The 17031-nt window shown below is 36.9% G+C and overlaps 2 protein-coding genes across 2 annotated transcripts; one reads left to right on the top strand and one right to left on the bottom strand.

The window, feature by feature from the left end:
- Window positions 1-3636: 3636 nt before the first annotated feature.
- Window positions 3637-6510, top strand: LOC113541387 (odorant receptor 131-2-like). Its single transcript, XM_053240137.1, has one exon. The coding sequence runs from the start codon at window positions 3810-3812 to the stop codon at window positions 4773-4775; it is 966 nt and encodes a 321-aa protein (XP_053096112.1). The 5' UTR covers window positions 3637-3809; the 3' UTR covers window positions 4776-6510.
- A 409-nt stretch (window positions 6511-6919) lies between these two features.
- ppme1 (protein phosphatase methylesterase 1) lies at window positions 6920-16459 on the bottom strand. The gene is made up of 14 exons (XM_053240136.1): window positions 16183-16459; window positions 14829-14920; window positions 13584-13678; window positions 13366-13423; window positions 13162-13213; window positions 12921-13075; window positions 12576-12666; window positions 11741-11806; window positions 11527-11653; window positions 9651-9780; window positions 9140-9184; window positions 8962-9026; window positions 7456-7523; window positions 6920-7346 (listed from the first exon to the last, which is right to left on the bottom strand). Coding segments are annotated over exons 1-14 (1131 nt in total). The 5' UTR covers window positions 16269-16459; the 3' UTR covers window positions 6920-7345.
- Window positions 16460-17031: the final 572 nt, after the last annotated feature.

Below are 17031 nucleotides of genomic sequence, written 5' to 3'. Positions count from 1 at the left end.
ATTATTTTGGGGCAGTGCTAAATAGTGTTTTTACGGATAATCCTCCTCTGTGCATTGCATAGGTGGAGAGGTTCTAAACTAAAAACTAAACTATATTAATTAAAATATTAAACTGCAAGGAAATTCAACTTTCTTAGAAAAACCTGCACTTGCACACCCAGTGGTGGAATGAGAAAAAAAATACTTGAATAAAAGTACTGCTAATGTAGTACTTTTAAACTCAACTAAGAGTAGTACTTTTAAACTAAAAAAAGAAAAAAAAGAAAAAAAAAACCTCAAGTAAGAATGAATAGGTAGCCTAGTGAAAAACTGCTTGGGTATTTATTTTACAAATAACATTTTTTGTAACTAACTAACATGTCTACAATTGACACAATTCATCTGAAAATATTCTACTTTCTGCTCTGTTCTTATGTTAACTAACAAAGTGATTTAGGCAGAGGTGAACCGTGATTATCAACAGTATACAAAGAAAGGTAAAAAAGTAGCAGGCCCAATTGTGTTGGGGTTTGAGCAGTTGTACCTATACGCTGTAGTAGCACTTAGATATTTTTACCACAACAGGTAATCACTACTGAAAATCGAAGTGACATTAAGCTTAATATTGATGCTTATCTGTCTCCACTGTCTCAGACATTACTGCTGCTGACTAATCATTTGGCATCCGAAGTGTAGACTTTCATCAGGAAACTGCTATATTTTGATTTGATCTCAAAATGGAATTATGTAAAATTTGTGCATACTGACTTAATTGACTTATCATGTCCTGGGATTAAAAGCATTATTATATTTTACTCTGTAACAGAAATCAAAAATAAATGTAGCAAAGTTAAATATTTAATTAAAAAAAAACATGAGTAAAAGGACTATGATTTAAAAATACTTGCAGTTATAGTACAGTTACAGTGAACTATGTCATCAGGTACTGTAACAAAAGTACATGTAGTTTGTTACTTTCCACCCATCCTAACACCCTAATGTTGCTTGCAATGTCCAGCACCCTGGCTGCTGGTATACAGCTAACTATAGCTTCTAGTGCCCCTAAAGGCCCAACTAATTTCACATGCTGTGGAATAGTCTCTCATATAACCAGAGCACTTTCAACAGGCTTCTCAACAAATGAGGAAAACCTGTTGCAGACTATGCCACTTAGTCGCCATTTGGCCTGCCATGTGGGTTTAATGCTGGAGTTGTGGGCTCACAGTTATGGGCATCCAGAACTTGCTCTACTGAATCTATACTCCTCTCACTATCACTAGTCCACTCTACCATCTGGATGTACATTTCTAACCCTGCAGGTGCATAGCGAATGCTCTTGTCATTTGTGGGTGGGCAATGTCCAGCTGATTAGCAAAGCAAGCTAACTGTACTAGCTATGCACCCTCACCAATGGCACCAATGATCTCTGGTACTTCTTTCCAAGTATTATTTTTCTTTGTAACATCTCTATACACATTCAGTCAGAGCTTGTATATGACAGGATAAGATAAACCTACAGGTTTCATAGAAACCACATATAATTTCAATTCAAATGTCGCTTGTTACTGTCACTGAAATCACAGCTCTGCTCAACATACATAGAAAATCAATGATTGCATGCACTTTGTCACTTGCCAGTGTGAACTCAGGGTAATGCTCTGTCAGAATGTCTACTAGTTTATACTTGAGGTCATTAGGTTAGATATGTAACACTGTTCTATGAACATAGAATGTTTCAACAGCTGGATACCTTCTTGTGTGCATGTGCTGGATCTCTTCTCATGTGACACTATTTAACACATCAGTATTCCATTTGGAACCTTCTCATTGAGTGCGGCTTAGGGTCTAATTGATGGGGAACCCTGGCAGTTAGCCGGTGTTCATAGAACAGGGCTATATACATAACCTAATATTCTATTTCACCCCCTCTAACTGCCAGGGGTGGTGTTTCAGCACCTGGATAACCTATACCAGCCCAGGATGCAACAGCCTTTACTATACAAAAGCAGCCTCCTTTACTAACAAAGGAAGCCCCCTGGTCAAAGACAGATGCAGTGACGCATGCTCATTCATTGGCTGGGTAGGTGGGGGTAACATCCACCATAGTGTGGATCTTGCCCCAGACACCACTGCCAACCTCAGGAAAATGTTTGACACACTATGAACTGACAACCAAGCAGATGTATTGCCACTGAAGGATCGCAAAACATAGTACATGCGCTAAATTTAATAACTTTCTACTCTGGAGGTTGCCACATGCATTCGTTAGTTTCATAGAATATTACAGATGGTTCACTTTCACAAGGCTGACCTGAAAAGGTAGAGTAGTCCCCTGGATCCAAGCGTGCCTTCCACCCTCTTCTATACTGTAACATCTTTAACTAGGCAATGGAGACAATGGAGAACCAGAGGCAGGGATACAGTTCAGTTATCTACATATGTTGGACTTTTGTAAAGGAATTATCTTGGCATAAAAGTAAACAACACTAAATTTTAAAAGCATGTAGCTCTGTACTTATTCGCCCTCACTCTCTTGGCTATTGTGTGAAGCCCCATCAGAACCAAACATCATAACCTTTACAGACATTTGCAGACCTACTAAGATACTCATCGCCATATAGATGTACATTCTCTCTTTTCTCTCTCCTTAAATATTACTCTGGGGGTGTTCAGCCATTGTTCTGTTAGTTATATGGTTCTGCATAATGACCCCTAAGATATGTCAATTTACATGGAAATGTATGTTTAAGAGTCCCAAACAGGGTGGCTGTGGCTCAGGTGGTAGAGTGGGCTGTCCACTAATCGCAGGGTTGGAAGTTTGAGTCCTAGCCCCTCCACATGGTGATGTGTCCTTGGACAAAACACTGAACCACTGAAGTTGCTCTTGATGGCAGGCTTTGTAGAACCACTAAGGTTAAAAGGTGCTATATAAGTGCAGACCATTTGCCAAATGTTATCTTCATCCAACACTTCCTGTATCTTGAGGAAGAACCCCATGAGAGTACAGCTTTTTATTTTGTCACTGAATGCCAAAATGGACATACAGTGGTACAGTAACTGCTTTGCTTTATCTACATTATCCTATACCTGGTAGATGGTAAATAAAAAAAGATAGCTTTCTATTAAAAATATAGAATGGTGCATATTTATGAATATCATGCATATCATTGAAAGGTTAATTTTGTTTACAAAAATAACAGTGATTTTTTTACAATTTTTTTTTTTTAAATATTGTCTATGTTGAACTTTCCATTTTGGTTAGGTGTTACAATTTTCAAATTTATTTTAGATCTATTATTCATATGTGAACAAGTATTTGTGGATACTGTATGACTACCAGAGATGCATAAACACATCATTCGTCATCATCTCTCTCTGGGGTCAAAATGTTGTCTAATATAATGATCAGTTCATTACTGTCCTACTCTTCAGGGCTGGGCTCACATCTTAATGAACCCCTTACATCTCAGCTCTCCAGCACTGGACATACATTTATTCATGCACATAATTTGTACTTTGTTATAAAATGTCATTTCTGTTTGTACTTTGAGAAAGTCATGATAATTTGTAGTGTCTGATCCTGTTCTGTTAGTCATAACATTGCATTTGTTCTGTAAATATCATTGCATGCTCATGGTTTGTATAAAATTACAAAATTTCATCTCAATTCTCTAGCACTGGATATTTATCTATGTACATAATTTGTAAAATGTTATCTATTCTCTTTGTACTTTAGAAAAGGCTTGTCTGTGAGAGAGTCTTGGTAATTTGTAGTGACTGCTCCTGTTCTGTTAGTATTATTACTGTGTGCTCATGGTTTGTACAATATTATGGCAGTCACTAATGATAGCACAGCTGAGGTTTTGTTTATACATCAACAAATGTTTCAGGTTGCACTGACTGAAGGGCCGCTATCAAAAGTTATTGTTGCAACAATAATGTCACTGTTCTTTACTTATTTGAATGCTATCATGGTCTACACTCTTTGGAGTAAGCCTTTTTTTAAAGAGACTCCTCGCTACGTTCTGTTTATTCACATGCTTCTTAATGACTCGATTCAGCTCACCGTTACCTCCATGTTGTACATCTTCAGTCTGTCATTCTTCAAATTAGTCACAGCTGCTTGTGCTTTTCTGGTTTATGTTTCAGCTACAACATTCAATAATGCACCTTTAAACCTGGCTGTGATGTCACTCGAGCGTTATGTGGCCATACGCTTTCCTCTAAGACATGCTGAAATAGCCACTCAGAAAAGAACTCATATTGCCATTGCAATCATTTGGTTTATTGGTTCCATAAACTTCATAATTGACTTGCTATATGGTCTAGTGATTGATTCTAACTTTTTAACCTCACAGATATTTTGCACAAGAGAAAGGCTTTTCAAGAAACCATGGCAAGCAGATGTTTTGCAGGGCTTTAACATTTTCTACTTTGTGTCAGTGACTATGATCATCCTTTTCACTTATATCAGCATTTTGATCACAGCCAGGTCCATCTCCTCCAATAAAGACTCTGCTGCAAAAGCCCACAAGACTGTGTTGCTGCACCTCATTCAGCTGGGCCTCTGTCTTACTTCCTTTCTTTACAGCATCATAGAGCGTGCTGCAGCAATGGCCGGCAGCAGCAGCCTCTTCATGGACCTGCGTTATCTAAACTATTTATTTGTGCTGATATTGCCACGTTGCTTAAGCCCACTCATCTATGGACTGAGAGATGATGCTCTACGGCCCTTATTCATGTACTATTTCCGCTGTGCCACAGGCAAACGCAAGTCTACAGTCAATGTACACTGAATTAAAGCCATTTGTTTGAGTATACCATTATACCATATACCAATGGCATATCATATACTTAAGTGTACAATACAGATGTTGTATTTACTGTTAAGGAACCCTATGCAGAAAACATATTAGGAGTGGTTATACATTGTAACTCAAAGGTTCAACTCTGATGGGTGTTGTTTCAGCTTTATCAAACACAGTTAATCCTGTTCAGCCATGTGCTTTATGTATAGCTGAACAGTGAGTGTCTGCATGACACTCAGTGTTCAGAAACTCAGTCTTTTGACTAAAACAAAGGACTGTGTGTCCACTCAGACATTTGGTTTGAAACTGGCTGAAACTAAGCTGTGACATTTATTTAGCTTTAATAATAAGCTCTTAATACAAATTGTTGTCTAATCGTTTCTGCTGAACTGATCAAAGCAAGCTTCATAAAACCACTCCTAATAAATTTTGTCCATCTCGGGGTCGATATATGTATTGTTTAGCTTTCTCTCATGAATATTTGTCAAATTTGTGCTAATTTAGAATAAAAATCTTACAAATGGTATATGGACTCAAGATTATCTTACAAAACCGGATTAAGAGAAAAAATCCATTAATTTGCCATCAAATATGACTGATTCATTGGGGCTGTGTTAAAAAGTATTTAAAAGTAAATAGTACTTTTACTGATAATCCTCATCTCTGCAGTGGAGTGGTAGAGAATGTAAAGCTTTCAGGGTGAGCTGTTGCATTTCTTTAGGGAAACGATGGTTAAGTGTATTCATTTTGGCATATGGCTTGAGTTCTTTCACAACATGTGAAATTAGCTAGTGTTTTAGGGGCTCCAGCAGCTGTATTTAGCTGTATGCCAGGAGCCAGGGCACTGGACATTTCAGGTAATATTAAGGTGTTAGGCAAGCACAAGTTGAATATCCTTGCAGTTTAGCATTTTATTTGTCTTTATTTTTCTTTTCACTGTGCATTTGTAAGATATTTATTTGTTGTTTCCTTTGTAGTTTCTCTATCTCCTACTTCTAAATAATTTCCCTTCTAATAAGATTTCTAATAAAAATTCCTCTTCTCTATACACATATATATACACATTTAATAAGACATTGCATATGACAGGATAAGATGAAATCATGGTTTCAACCACAGAAAATCTAATTTTACAAATGTAGTTGTTTCTGAAATCACAGCTCTGTAGTACATGTACATAGAAAATAAATGGCTGTTTTGTCATTTGTTAGTGTGTGACTAGTGGGTCCTGCCCACAATCACACTATTCATCCTAAAAAAAAAATGGAGGTAAGTATGATAATGCTCAGACTCTTGTGTGGACAATGTCTGGGCTGTAAGAGATGCCCAGAGGTGGACATCAGTACTGTATTTGATGCATCAGAGGCAGTTGTTAGAATAGACATTTTATGCACAGAATGCACTGCCAGTGCTGACAAGGCAACACACCATATGACTTTGTATTAAAAGTCTCCACATGTGTGCGCATGCACACAACAAGGTATCCAGCTATTGAGACATCACCTCTGGCAGTTATCCAGAGTTCATGGAACATGGTTACACGTGTAACCTAATGATTTCCAGGAGTTACTCCAGCTGTTTCTTTATGACAGTGGTACGCTTTGTTTAAAAAAAAATGGAGCATAGTTACTGTGCTTATATTTGAAATCTATAAACTAGCATGTTAGGTTTGCATAGTTAATACAGAGTTACACTACAACATATCCCAAGTTGTAATACAATGACTAACTCTTAATTCATATCAGATAAACAGAAGGCTTATGGGTTAGCTATAAAACTGACAATGAATCAGACACTAACCAATACCTAATACATCAAATAATATCAGTAACTTGGTAAGGTTGTGTGTAAATGTTTTCATAGGGCAACCCAAACTTAAAAATTCCCACCAGATTTACAAATGTTTCAGTAATGCTGATTTTCTTAATACTCATTTGTATATTTTGATAAATGGGAAATGAGAAATGAATTTATTTACAAATAAATCTGTTCATGTCCAGTTTGTTAAATGTGTCCGATTGTAAGTTGATGTGTGCAATATTCTATAACCTTTTTTCTTGTATGTGAGCAACTTGTACATACATGACAAAATTCCTGAAATGTACATCACAGAGAAGACAATGTACAAACTGTTCAAACATCCTTTTTTATTCTTCCATCTTGAAAATTGACAATGAATAACACAGAACACATGACACAGTCATCCTAATTTTAACAACAAACAAGCAAGGCATTGGATGAAATGCAAATGAAGAAAATACTTATAGAAGAAAATAAGAATAAATAACTTCTGCCAGTTTCAGTGATCTTACAATGTTGGCGTAAGATCTACACATCTTACAGTTATGATCATAACAATAGCAATCATAACTAATTTCATAAAAATTAACAAAAAATATTTAAGAATGAAGTGCTAAGAAGGATTTGCAGCAGAGATGATGGCATGTTGGTGGTAGTACTGTTATTTCCGATGAAGAGCGACAGAGATGAGGAGGATGGTTTTCATCACTTTCATTACACCAAGCTGATGGATGAAGGCTAGCAGAGACTGTACATCGTCTACACCACAAACACAGAGGAAAGGAAAAACAATCCCACTTCAGTAAACAGATCACTGTACTTACTAAGATCAGAATGTATTTACCTCACCAAAGCCATAATTACTTACCAGGGGAAGTCTTCCTTGAATTCAGTGAACTTATGCCGCACCATGAAGGTGGCTAAAGCATCAGCTACCTGTTAAAAAAGGATTAAGCCACTGAGAGAAGGTACACAAATATAAACAAATGCCACATAAGTTAAAATTATCCACAATGGGCTTCATTTATCAATCATTTAGTAAAGTTGTGTGCTGGTGTTTTCGTAGGCCTAACTAAAGATTCTTGCCAGATTTAGAAAAGTTTCAGGAACGATGATTTTCTTCGTACTACCGTGAGTATGTTAATAAATGGCAATCACCTTTAAATTAACAAGTACCTTCATAGCACAGCTGATTTGCATTTAGTGACACCCATAAAACTCACAGAGAGCTCAAAATGACAAAATGACAACTAAACTGTCAACATGCAGCACTGAAGTGTGGCATGTGTGCTAGATTTTTCCAGTAATGCAGCTTAGCCATTGAAGAGCGTCAGCTGCCATAGACACACAGAAACGCTTCATCCTTATATAGGACGGCATTACCTTTTTCCTAATTGTATAGCTTGTCTTATTGTCTTAATTTATTAATTTCTTTCAGATTGAGTTCTTTCAAGTCATTTATATTGAACAACTCCAGTTCCAAAAAATTTTCGTTAAATTTGTGTGTGCAACTTGTACAGGAAAATTGTAGCAACTCAGGTTAATTATAAAGTTTTGTAGCTGATCAGTCAAGGTTTACATTACATTACATTACATTACTGAGTCTCCTTATATGCATTCACTGAATACCACATTTCTTGTGTAAATGCACCTGCAGATGATTTCTGAAAATATTTGTTTGTATCCAGTTTGAAAAATGAGGCTCAATGTTTTAAGAGTGTATGTTAAGCAGTTTGTGCTCATTGCAGAAAAGAATAATATCTATGAGGAATTTCAAAACCCTATTGACAACTTTGTAAATTTTGTATTTTGAATTATGTAAATGGGTAAAGAAGCACAATATGCGCAACACGCAATGACTACATTTACATGCATATCGAATTCCATTTAAGGTCTATATTCGGGTTGCAGCCATATTCTGAATACGATTTTTATATCCACACAGGCATAGTATACATGGTTGTTGTAAGTAAGTACATTTTCACACTAAGTTAATTAGGACTCTAACACTTCTCACCATCAAAAATGCCCAACACCACCACCTCAAAATGGAAAGGGTCGGGTAAGCATCTGTTAAGCTAAGCATCTGTTAGTACCCACAATTCCTTGCAGACTGAGTATGCACATATATCTCCTTTCAGTGGATTTTCTGAATAAGTTGTTTACATGCAACAAATATCCAATTAAAACAGGCATATTCCAGGGATGGGAATTGGAATTTTGGGAATCAGAATATTGTCTTAATCTGAATCGGGCAATCAGACTTTGGCATTTACGTGACTCAATACTAAATAGAATACTGCCAAATTTGGATTAATATCAGAATATTGACGTGCACGTAAACATAGTGACCACAAGAATAAAAGAAAAATACTTTTTCAGGTGCATCCTCATGAACAGCATGGCCACACTGTGGGAGGACCTGCATCTGGAACTTTCCTGCAAATAAAAAAAAAAAATCATGAGGCACACCGAAAGAAATGTACAGATCCAATAGAAACATTTTAATACCACAGCTAATTTACTGTGTTTTTTCCTTACATAAGACTTACCCTGCATCTGTCCTATGGTAAGGTCTTTATCCAGTCGGTCAATGCCTAGAGAAAACACACATATACACTGTAGAATACTTGAATCCTCCATTCACATTTGCACATTTGAAGTGGTAGCCAGTTATTTATTTTCTGTAGAAGTTCACAAGTCAAAGCTGTGATTTTGGCATCAGCAACAGGCAACACGAAATACAAAATATGTCCTGTGTTTGATATATATATATATATATATATATATATATATATATATATATATAGCCACTGAGGTCATTTTGAAGCTGGAATGCTGTATAGTCGGGAACTGTATAGTCCATTTTTAAAATTAAGCATTTTTAAAATAATACGGTTTAAAGTAACAATAATAGAAACAACATTATCATTTATATTTTAAACCTAAGTGACAGTGCTGTGTATCAAGTATACAGTAACAAAGTCTTAAGCTAGATTTTCTTATTTCTTATTAATGCATACATAAGTCTAGAGTGAGATAAGTGGCTTTTGGTCTGCTCACCAGCCAGGAGCAGTAGCTTTGGCACAGGGCATGTGAGGAAGAGAGAGGACAGGCCTCTGAACCAGCCCTCCCAGTACTTCTCTGTCTTAGACAGCTCAATGCGCCAGGTATACAGACTCTCTTTCTTTACCTAAGGACCAAATCCACAGTGATTCACATGATAGCACACAGAACCCTCTCCACTGACATGCTGGTGCTGGAAACCTGTAAATACTTTCAAGAATGTGCTTAGGGTTCCAACAGTTACAAGAGCCGTGTTATATGGGAGGTGAACAGCATACAATTTTTTTTTAAACTTGTACTTCTAGTGCCACACAGAGGCAAAGCCTTCAGCTGCAATATACTGCCACATATTCTGTTTCAAGTGCCACTGAAAAGCAGGACAGGGTATTCATAGTTGTGCCATTCATTTCGCTAATTGAAATCACTCAAGGTGTTGCCATGGAAACAAAATCATGCTGCCTTCCAAGCCCTTGGTGTCCCAAGTTCTTCATTCCAGATCGGCTCTGTTTTGAAGCTTGTACTATATGGAAAAGCACAGAACAGTTCTAGGTTAGGCACCGGCACCAGCCCCTTGTTAGTGGAAAAGAACTAACAAAAACATGTACATGTCATTTGTAAGCAACTGTTTTTGGCAACACTAACAACTAGCTTGCTGCCCTGATCCCAGACTTGTTTGGTAATTGTGATTTTAATGGTGAGTTAAGGAATTGTTCATGATTTATATGAACTATTTAAAGAAGTAGCTGAATGTGTACATAATAGCAAACTAAACAAGATCTCTAATCTGGAAACATAAACTGATATCCAATTTAATAAACCACCAAACTGTGACTGAAACACTGAAAGTATCATGGTACTATTATTTATGTCAAAATCAAGAACTGGCTTACTTTCTATTATGGGTTTTTCCATTATAGAATTGTTGAGTAATACATTCAATAATGGCGGCTGTGAGGATGTTGACTCGTCAGGGAGGTGGATAAAACCAGTACTGAGGCAGTCAAAAAAAAAAAAAAAAAAAAAAAAAGATGGGTAAATGTAACACCTTGTAAGTCTGAAAACGTTATACGAGATGAAGCCAATTCTACAGTAAACTGCAAAAAAAAAAAAGCCTCTGTTGGGAATTTTTTTTTTTTTTTTAATAAATGTACCTATCACTTTTATAGTGAAGTGTAGAATTGTACGCAGGATTTATTTAAAACTCATTCAAATGCTCACCCGCACTTATTTTTGTTATCCTTCGAGGCTAATTATAATTTAATTAAAAACATTGCACTGTGACATTCCATGGTGTCCAGTGAATTCCATGGTGACCCGAACTGTGTAAAAGAGCACATTCATTATTGCAGGTGGCATGTCATTATCCTTTCCCACTCTGCTAGTTTAAAGACTGCTAGCGGTAATAAACTAGACTACCCAAGCTTGATTTTTGAATGCTACTTTGGCCATATTTGAACATGGTGGTTCACATCCTGGGTTATTATCAACTGGACAAAACCTCCCATAGCATCCTCCATCTAGACATGGCATTCTCCATCCAAGGAAAGCTGGTCACTGAGCTACAAGGAGGGCTCTGTTGTGGGACACAAGCTTCTGCGCTGCACACTCTCACTTCTAGAATCAACAATTTAATCCGCAAGAATGCATTTTAGCAATTAGTACATCCTAATAGTGTAATATGATACACAGACTTATTATCTTGCACATTTATTGAACTGATTTATTTGGTTTTGTCTTTAACAGCATAGTGTAAATAGCACTAAAGTTGGAAATGTAATTTTTAGCAATTTATATGCTAAAATATGCTAAAAAGTATATAACTGCACTAATAAAACAGCCTAAAATAGTGATGTCTTGAATCATCAGTTGTTACCTCTTGGTCGTCTTCTTTCTTCCTTTTGTGGTTGGACTCGCCATCTTCCTCCTCTTCCTCCTCTTCCTCAATGATCCCTTCACTGATGCTCTTAGAAATGCCAGGACTGCTCAAAGGCTCATCACATCTAAAAACAAAAACTAATTTTACACTGCACACATGTATTTCAGTAGCTCTTTTAAGAGTATGGAACATGAATGTAAGAAGCACTTACTTTTTTACTTGTCCAACCATAGATACACGTGCAGACTCGATATTCCTGATCTGTCCACTCTTCACACTTACATTAATATACAGAACAATTAGTGAGGAAATCCAAATGGCCATACGAAAGAGCCATTTTCAATATTTTCTACATGGTTGCCATTAAAGATGGGTAATCAGATATTTATTATATAATGACAGCAGCCAGGCAGCGCAAGCTCGGAGACAGAAACCACTGAAATTTATTAAGCATAACACAGTATATCAAACGTAAATGCACTTGTTCTAAAAGATTATCATTTCTATAGTAACAGCTAATTCACAGGTACTTACGTGGATATACCACATAACTGGATTTTTTAAATCATGATATTAAGTTTATAATAGATAATGAAGTTTTATGTGTGGAGATGTTTATTTAGGGTTTTTGGAAGGTGTCTCCAGTGCTTCAAGAGAGAAAACAAAGAGAGGCGGGTGAGGGAACAATTCTTAATAGCTGCTATAACATAAGCGATAACAGAAAATATCTTGTTTCATGGACATTCCACAACATTAATTGTAACTATAAATAGATGAAAAGTATCACATCGTTTTTAATAAAATAAAAAAACTGCAGTTATTGGCAAACTGATGTGGTATAAAATAATCAGCTTTGGGGTGGGTCCAGGCCCTGTCTTGTTTTATTCCTTATATAATTTAATCATGTATTGAGATACACACTTTACCTTACTGGCAGGAGTAATATACCCCTTGATAACAACACAATGCATGTTTATGTTCTAGAGAATATGTTTCAGCCAGAAAGATGCCGATATTCTTTTCTAATTGTGAAACCAGTAGCATACCTCCATTCAATGGCATTCTCCACTGACTTGAAAGTTTTTGGTCGACTCCTTAAAAAATTCTGCATACTATTTAAGGCATCCATCGCTGTACCTAAACAGAATGTTCAGAACAAATACACAATGAAGGGAGTACATATAATTGCACATATAGCAAATATGTAATGACACTGCTTTTCGAATGCACTTTACTGTATTGAACATAAATACAGTTAACAAAATAAAAAGAACAAGAAGACACCGTGCTCCAATTTCCTGAAATGCAGTACTATGTTTTGACCAGTAGTGGGAAATAGAGTCATTCTCTAAAAGAACATAGGAGGAAAGGAACGGGGGAAAAAAAACTACCTTCCACTACATCAATCACACACAGGCCAAGCAACGATGGCACGTGATTGGCTGCGGCAGTGTGGACTGCTATTGCTCCACCCATGCTGTGACCGATCATCATTATTGGAGGTGGGTTTTCACCATAGAGAGCTTCCACAACTTTTCCAACATCCCTGCATGATGATACAGCTCAAATATTAGTTCACAGGAATACACAAGTTCCCACAACACTCTTTTAAAAAATGGTCTAAGGACTCACTTGGCCATTGTTTCGGCTGACAGGTCTTCTGGGTTTTTCACTTTTGTGTCTCCTACAAGTCATTAAACCAAAACAGTGCATGTGGAGAGAAATCATTTACTGCATAATGGAAAACTTTACACAGTTTATAGGCAGTCAGTATAAGACAAGAGATTAAAGGAAAATTGTATTGTATTTTAGTGAAAGGGACTAGTCATCACTCACCATGTGCCCTGAGATCCATAGCTACAACCCTGCACTTAATCCTGCTACATATCACGCCCTGAAAAAGCAAATAACCAACAAACTGAGATTTAACCTTCATTTTCGATGCCACCTCACTGTAATACTACACAATGAATAAATGAGTCACTGATTTATAAAGTACATCTAGAGTATAGCATAGGTATAGAAGGTTTATATGAGATTCTGAGGACACTAACAGTGAAGACGGCCCAGGAGAGAGCAGAGTGGCCTCCTCCATGAAGCAGAAGCAGCACCGGACCCTGAGAACCACTGCTATAGATCCTGAATGTGTGCACAGGAGTCAGGGAATGGTGAACAGGCCAAAGTGGACAACAAAGCATAATGCATCAATGACACCTTGCGGGTCTAGAAACTATCGAAGTCAAATGCAACTTTTTCTCCAATCTATGAGTACATTCTAGTTAATAAATGAATAGAGCCTGAATATGAATAAACAGGGATGGAAAATCACTAGCCAAGCAGATTGTGTGTCAGGGCTGTTAGTTTTCAATTCATAGCTGCTCAAAAGACTATAGGTTTAGTAAAAATGAAAAGTTAGATATTGAGGTTTTTAAGAAAGCAGTTACCAGTGTCTGTTTCCCGTCCATCAGCGAGATATAGAAAAATATCCTAGTGACTTCTGGAAAGCATTTTTAATTTAATATTTAACACGTTCCTGTTGGTTCATCTGTTTTATTAATATCTTTCAAAGATATTATCAGGAGAGGAGGAGGACTACGGGTACACAACACTGCCCCTCCCCAAGAATGTGAATATTCACTTAAATAGATTGTCTAGTTAGCTAATGTTAGCTGACGTTCACTGGACTTAATGAATTTATAATGTGTCTACCCCTGATAAAACTCACTGCAGGAAAAAGGAGCTAGCTTATAGTAAAGCTGGTCAACACAAAGATATAACAATAGTATTGTTAAGTTACAGTACACTTGTTCTTAGTTATTGTGGGTATTGTCAGACTGAGCGGCATCTAGGAGGGTGCAATATGCCAAAAAAAATGTAAAGACATTTTCATGACATACAACATGCGTCAAGATATTTAACTTTCACTGAAGTTTTGACTTCAAAGTGCCAACAAATCAGCAGTGTTACAGACATTTTATTATTCAGCATTTATGAAAAAGTCAAGTATTTAATGAGGAAAAGATAAAAGTTGTCTAAGAGTTTAAAAAAAAAAAAATCTGACGATACCCAGTAAATATTCAGAAATCTGCATCATGATGTCAAAATGCTGGAAAATATCTACGTATATCATATCGTCACATCTCCCAACCTTACTCACTTTAACATGTAGCCTATGTATTGATATATTTAATGTTTTATTTTTCCTCCGTTAATGACTCAAGACCTTATATAAAAGTCTCATTGAACCACATCATATCACATCACAGCCAAACCACACTGATGTTAAATAAAGGATATGTCTTTGCTGTTGTCATTGTCCACTTCCACATCTTCCATGGTTTCAAAATACTGACTCCAGGGCAGGGGAGAGAAGTCACGCTTTCTTCCAGGTCTGGGTGCCAAAATAGGGAAGAAAAGTACAAGTGTCATACGGGATTATAGAAACTCTTAGCAGCTGAGGACATTTATTTTGCCTGCACTCCATTGCAGGATTGTAGGCTTAAGATGGAAGCTTCTGAAGAGTTGATGTGTCCTGTGTCAACTGATCTACACCTACGCTGAGGGAAGGAAGGAAGTGGTTCAGTGTTCTCTTAGTTCGAGGTGTCAGTGATTCTTATGTCTAAATGCTGCCCAATGTGCCAGAATATTCACTTTGGGATTGCTCTGAATTCAATGAATCTCAATGGGGACAATATGTAAAGTCAGAGAAAAATGTGGAGGGAGGACTGGTTGTGGTGACATGGGTGGCGAGGATTGTCTGTTCTGCAAAGAGAACTGGAGATACAGTGCAAAAAAAAAAAAAAAGTGTAGCTATTTTTATACTGTGCACTGCCAAGAATCATGTTGTGTTTGTTTTTCATTTTTGCTGCTCCTAACAACATGTTTTGGTTCGTCATGCCAAATAAATTCTTACAAAGGCTTTACTATTGTGCTTACATTTTTCCCTCGCACTCCCACACAATCAGATGCTAGAACTGGATTCAGGGATCTGCTGCGCATGAATCTGATTTCCTCCCACTCTCATTGGCTGTTGTTTATCGCTGATATTACAAAAATATCATATCATGATGCTTGAAAGACATTTCTATGTACATGATATGTATCGCAATGTACAGGTTTACTCCCAGCAAAACTGTCTGATGTTCAATGGTACGTTTTTATTGTCTACAGAAAGAAATTATCACTAAAGAGGAGGGAAAAAAAATCCATAAAAAACGCTTTACAATTTCAAGGATTCAAAACACTACAAAACATCAAATATTCTGGTTCCAACCAGTTTACAGCCTAATTTTTATCGTGTTTAAAAAAAATTAATCATGATATCGATATCGTGATATCTCGGAAAATTGTACTGACATAATTAATCATGATATCGATATTGTCATCATATCGCCTAGCTCTAGATATAGCACACACACTTACTTAGCTTGCAAGATAGATAGATAGATAGATAGATAGATGCTACGTCCACATTGTGCTAATTTAACTAAAGTCGTGACATTAGTGTTTAAGAGGTTGACAGTAGCTGGCTAACGAAGCTAGCTAACGCACACACACGATAAACGCGCCGACATTGCTAGCTTAGCTAGCTCCGTTAATAAATGTGCAAATGTTCATGTCTGTGTATTTATATTACTTAAACTACAAACTCACCCCATTTTCATTTTAGAGCCCGACTGTAAACCTCCTGCCATCGGGGGTCTGGAAGCTAACAAATTCAAATGCAACTGTCTCTCCATTCTGTGGTTAAGTTAAACACGTTTCCTTAGCAAAAGCCGCTTGTCGTTGCACCATATAAGTGTCTTAATTTTATAAACTGTATGTCACTAGTTTAAAGCTAGTTAACAGCTAGTTTACAAAGGTAGCTACAGAAATCTAACCAAACCCCACACAAGCAAAAGCCACCACCCACCAGTGGGCTTTTTCAGCGCAGCATTGTGGGAAATAGAGGCGACCAACTGCCGCTTTACTGTATAATCCATACGCGCTGTGGCTGAACGAAAACTACATTTACCATAAAACATATCGCTTGAGGACCGCAAAGACGTAGCGCCCCCGAAAGAAGATGAGGTAATGCTCGAGTGACATGCTGAGCATCTGTTTTTAGACACAGTGGAGAATTTTACTCTGCAGGATGCTAGCTTTACACCTTGATAAGACTGGTCGAGGCGAATGAAAAAAAGTTTGCTTAATTATCATTTTAATTTTAGTATACAAGCATTTATCCTTGATATTGACACAAGAGTCCTGAAAGACTACAGCACAGTGATGTGTCGTTCGAGCGCGAGTCGACTCTTTGAACCGGCTCTTTTATGTGAACTTTGGGAGCCGATTCGGGTGACTGATGAGTCGGGTTTGTTTGTTTGTTTGTTTGTGTGTATGAATGAATAGATAGATAGATAGATAGATAGAGACAGACAGACAGATAGATAGATGGGTGAAAACTTATTTTTAAATTTTTATTTATTTATTTATTGTACAAATTTAGTGTAGTATTTCTAT

Source organism: Pangasianodon hypophthalmus, chromosome 15 (assembly GCF_027358585.1).
Source record: "Pangasianodon hypophthalmus isolate fPanHyp1 chromosome 15, fPanHyp1.pri, whole genome shotgun sequence".
Classification (NCBI taxonomy): Eukaryota; Metazoa; Chordata; class Actinopteri; order Siluriformes; family Pangasiidae; genus Pangasianodon; species Pangasianodon hypophthalmus.
Note: the sequence above shows the minus strand (reverse complement) of the source record. Positions and strands in the feature narration are given on the sequence as shown.

Excerpts from the sequence above, each read along its gene's own strand:
- LOC113541387 (XM_053240137.1), top strand. The coding sequence starts at position 3,810 with ATGGCAGTCACTAATGATAGCACAGCTGAGGTTTTGTTTATACATCAA.
- ppme1 (XM_053240136.1), bottom strand. The coding sequence starts at position 16,268 with ATGGAGAGACAGTTGCATTTGAATTTGTTAGCTTCCAGACCCCCGATG. Across the intron at positions 13,214-13,365 it reads TATGGATCTCAGGGCACATG|GAGACACAAAAGTGAAAAAC; the intron begins GTGAGTGATGAC and ends AATGACTTGTAG. Across the intron at positions 13,076-13,161 it reads TCAGCCGAAACAATGGCCAA|GGATGTTGGAAAAGTTGTGG; the intron begins GTGAGTCCTTAG and ends ATCATCATGCAG.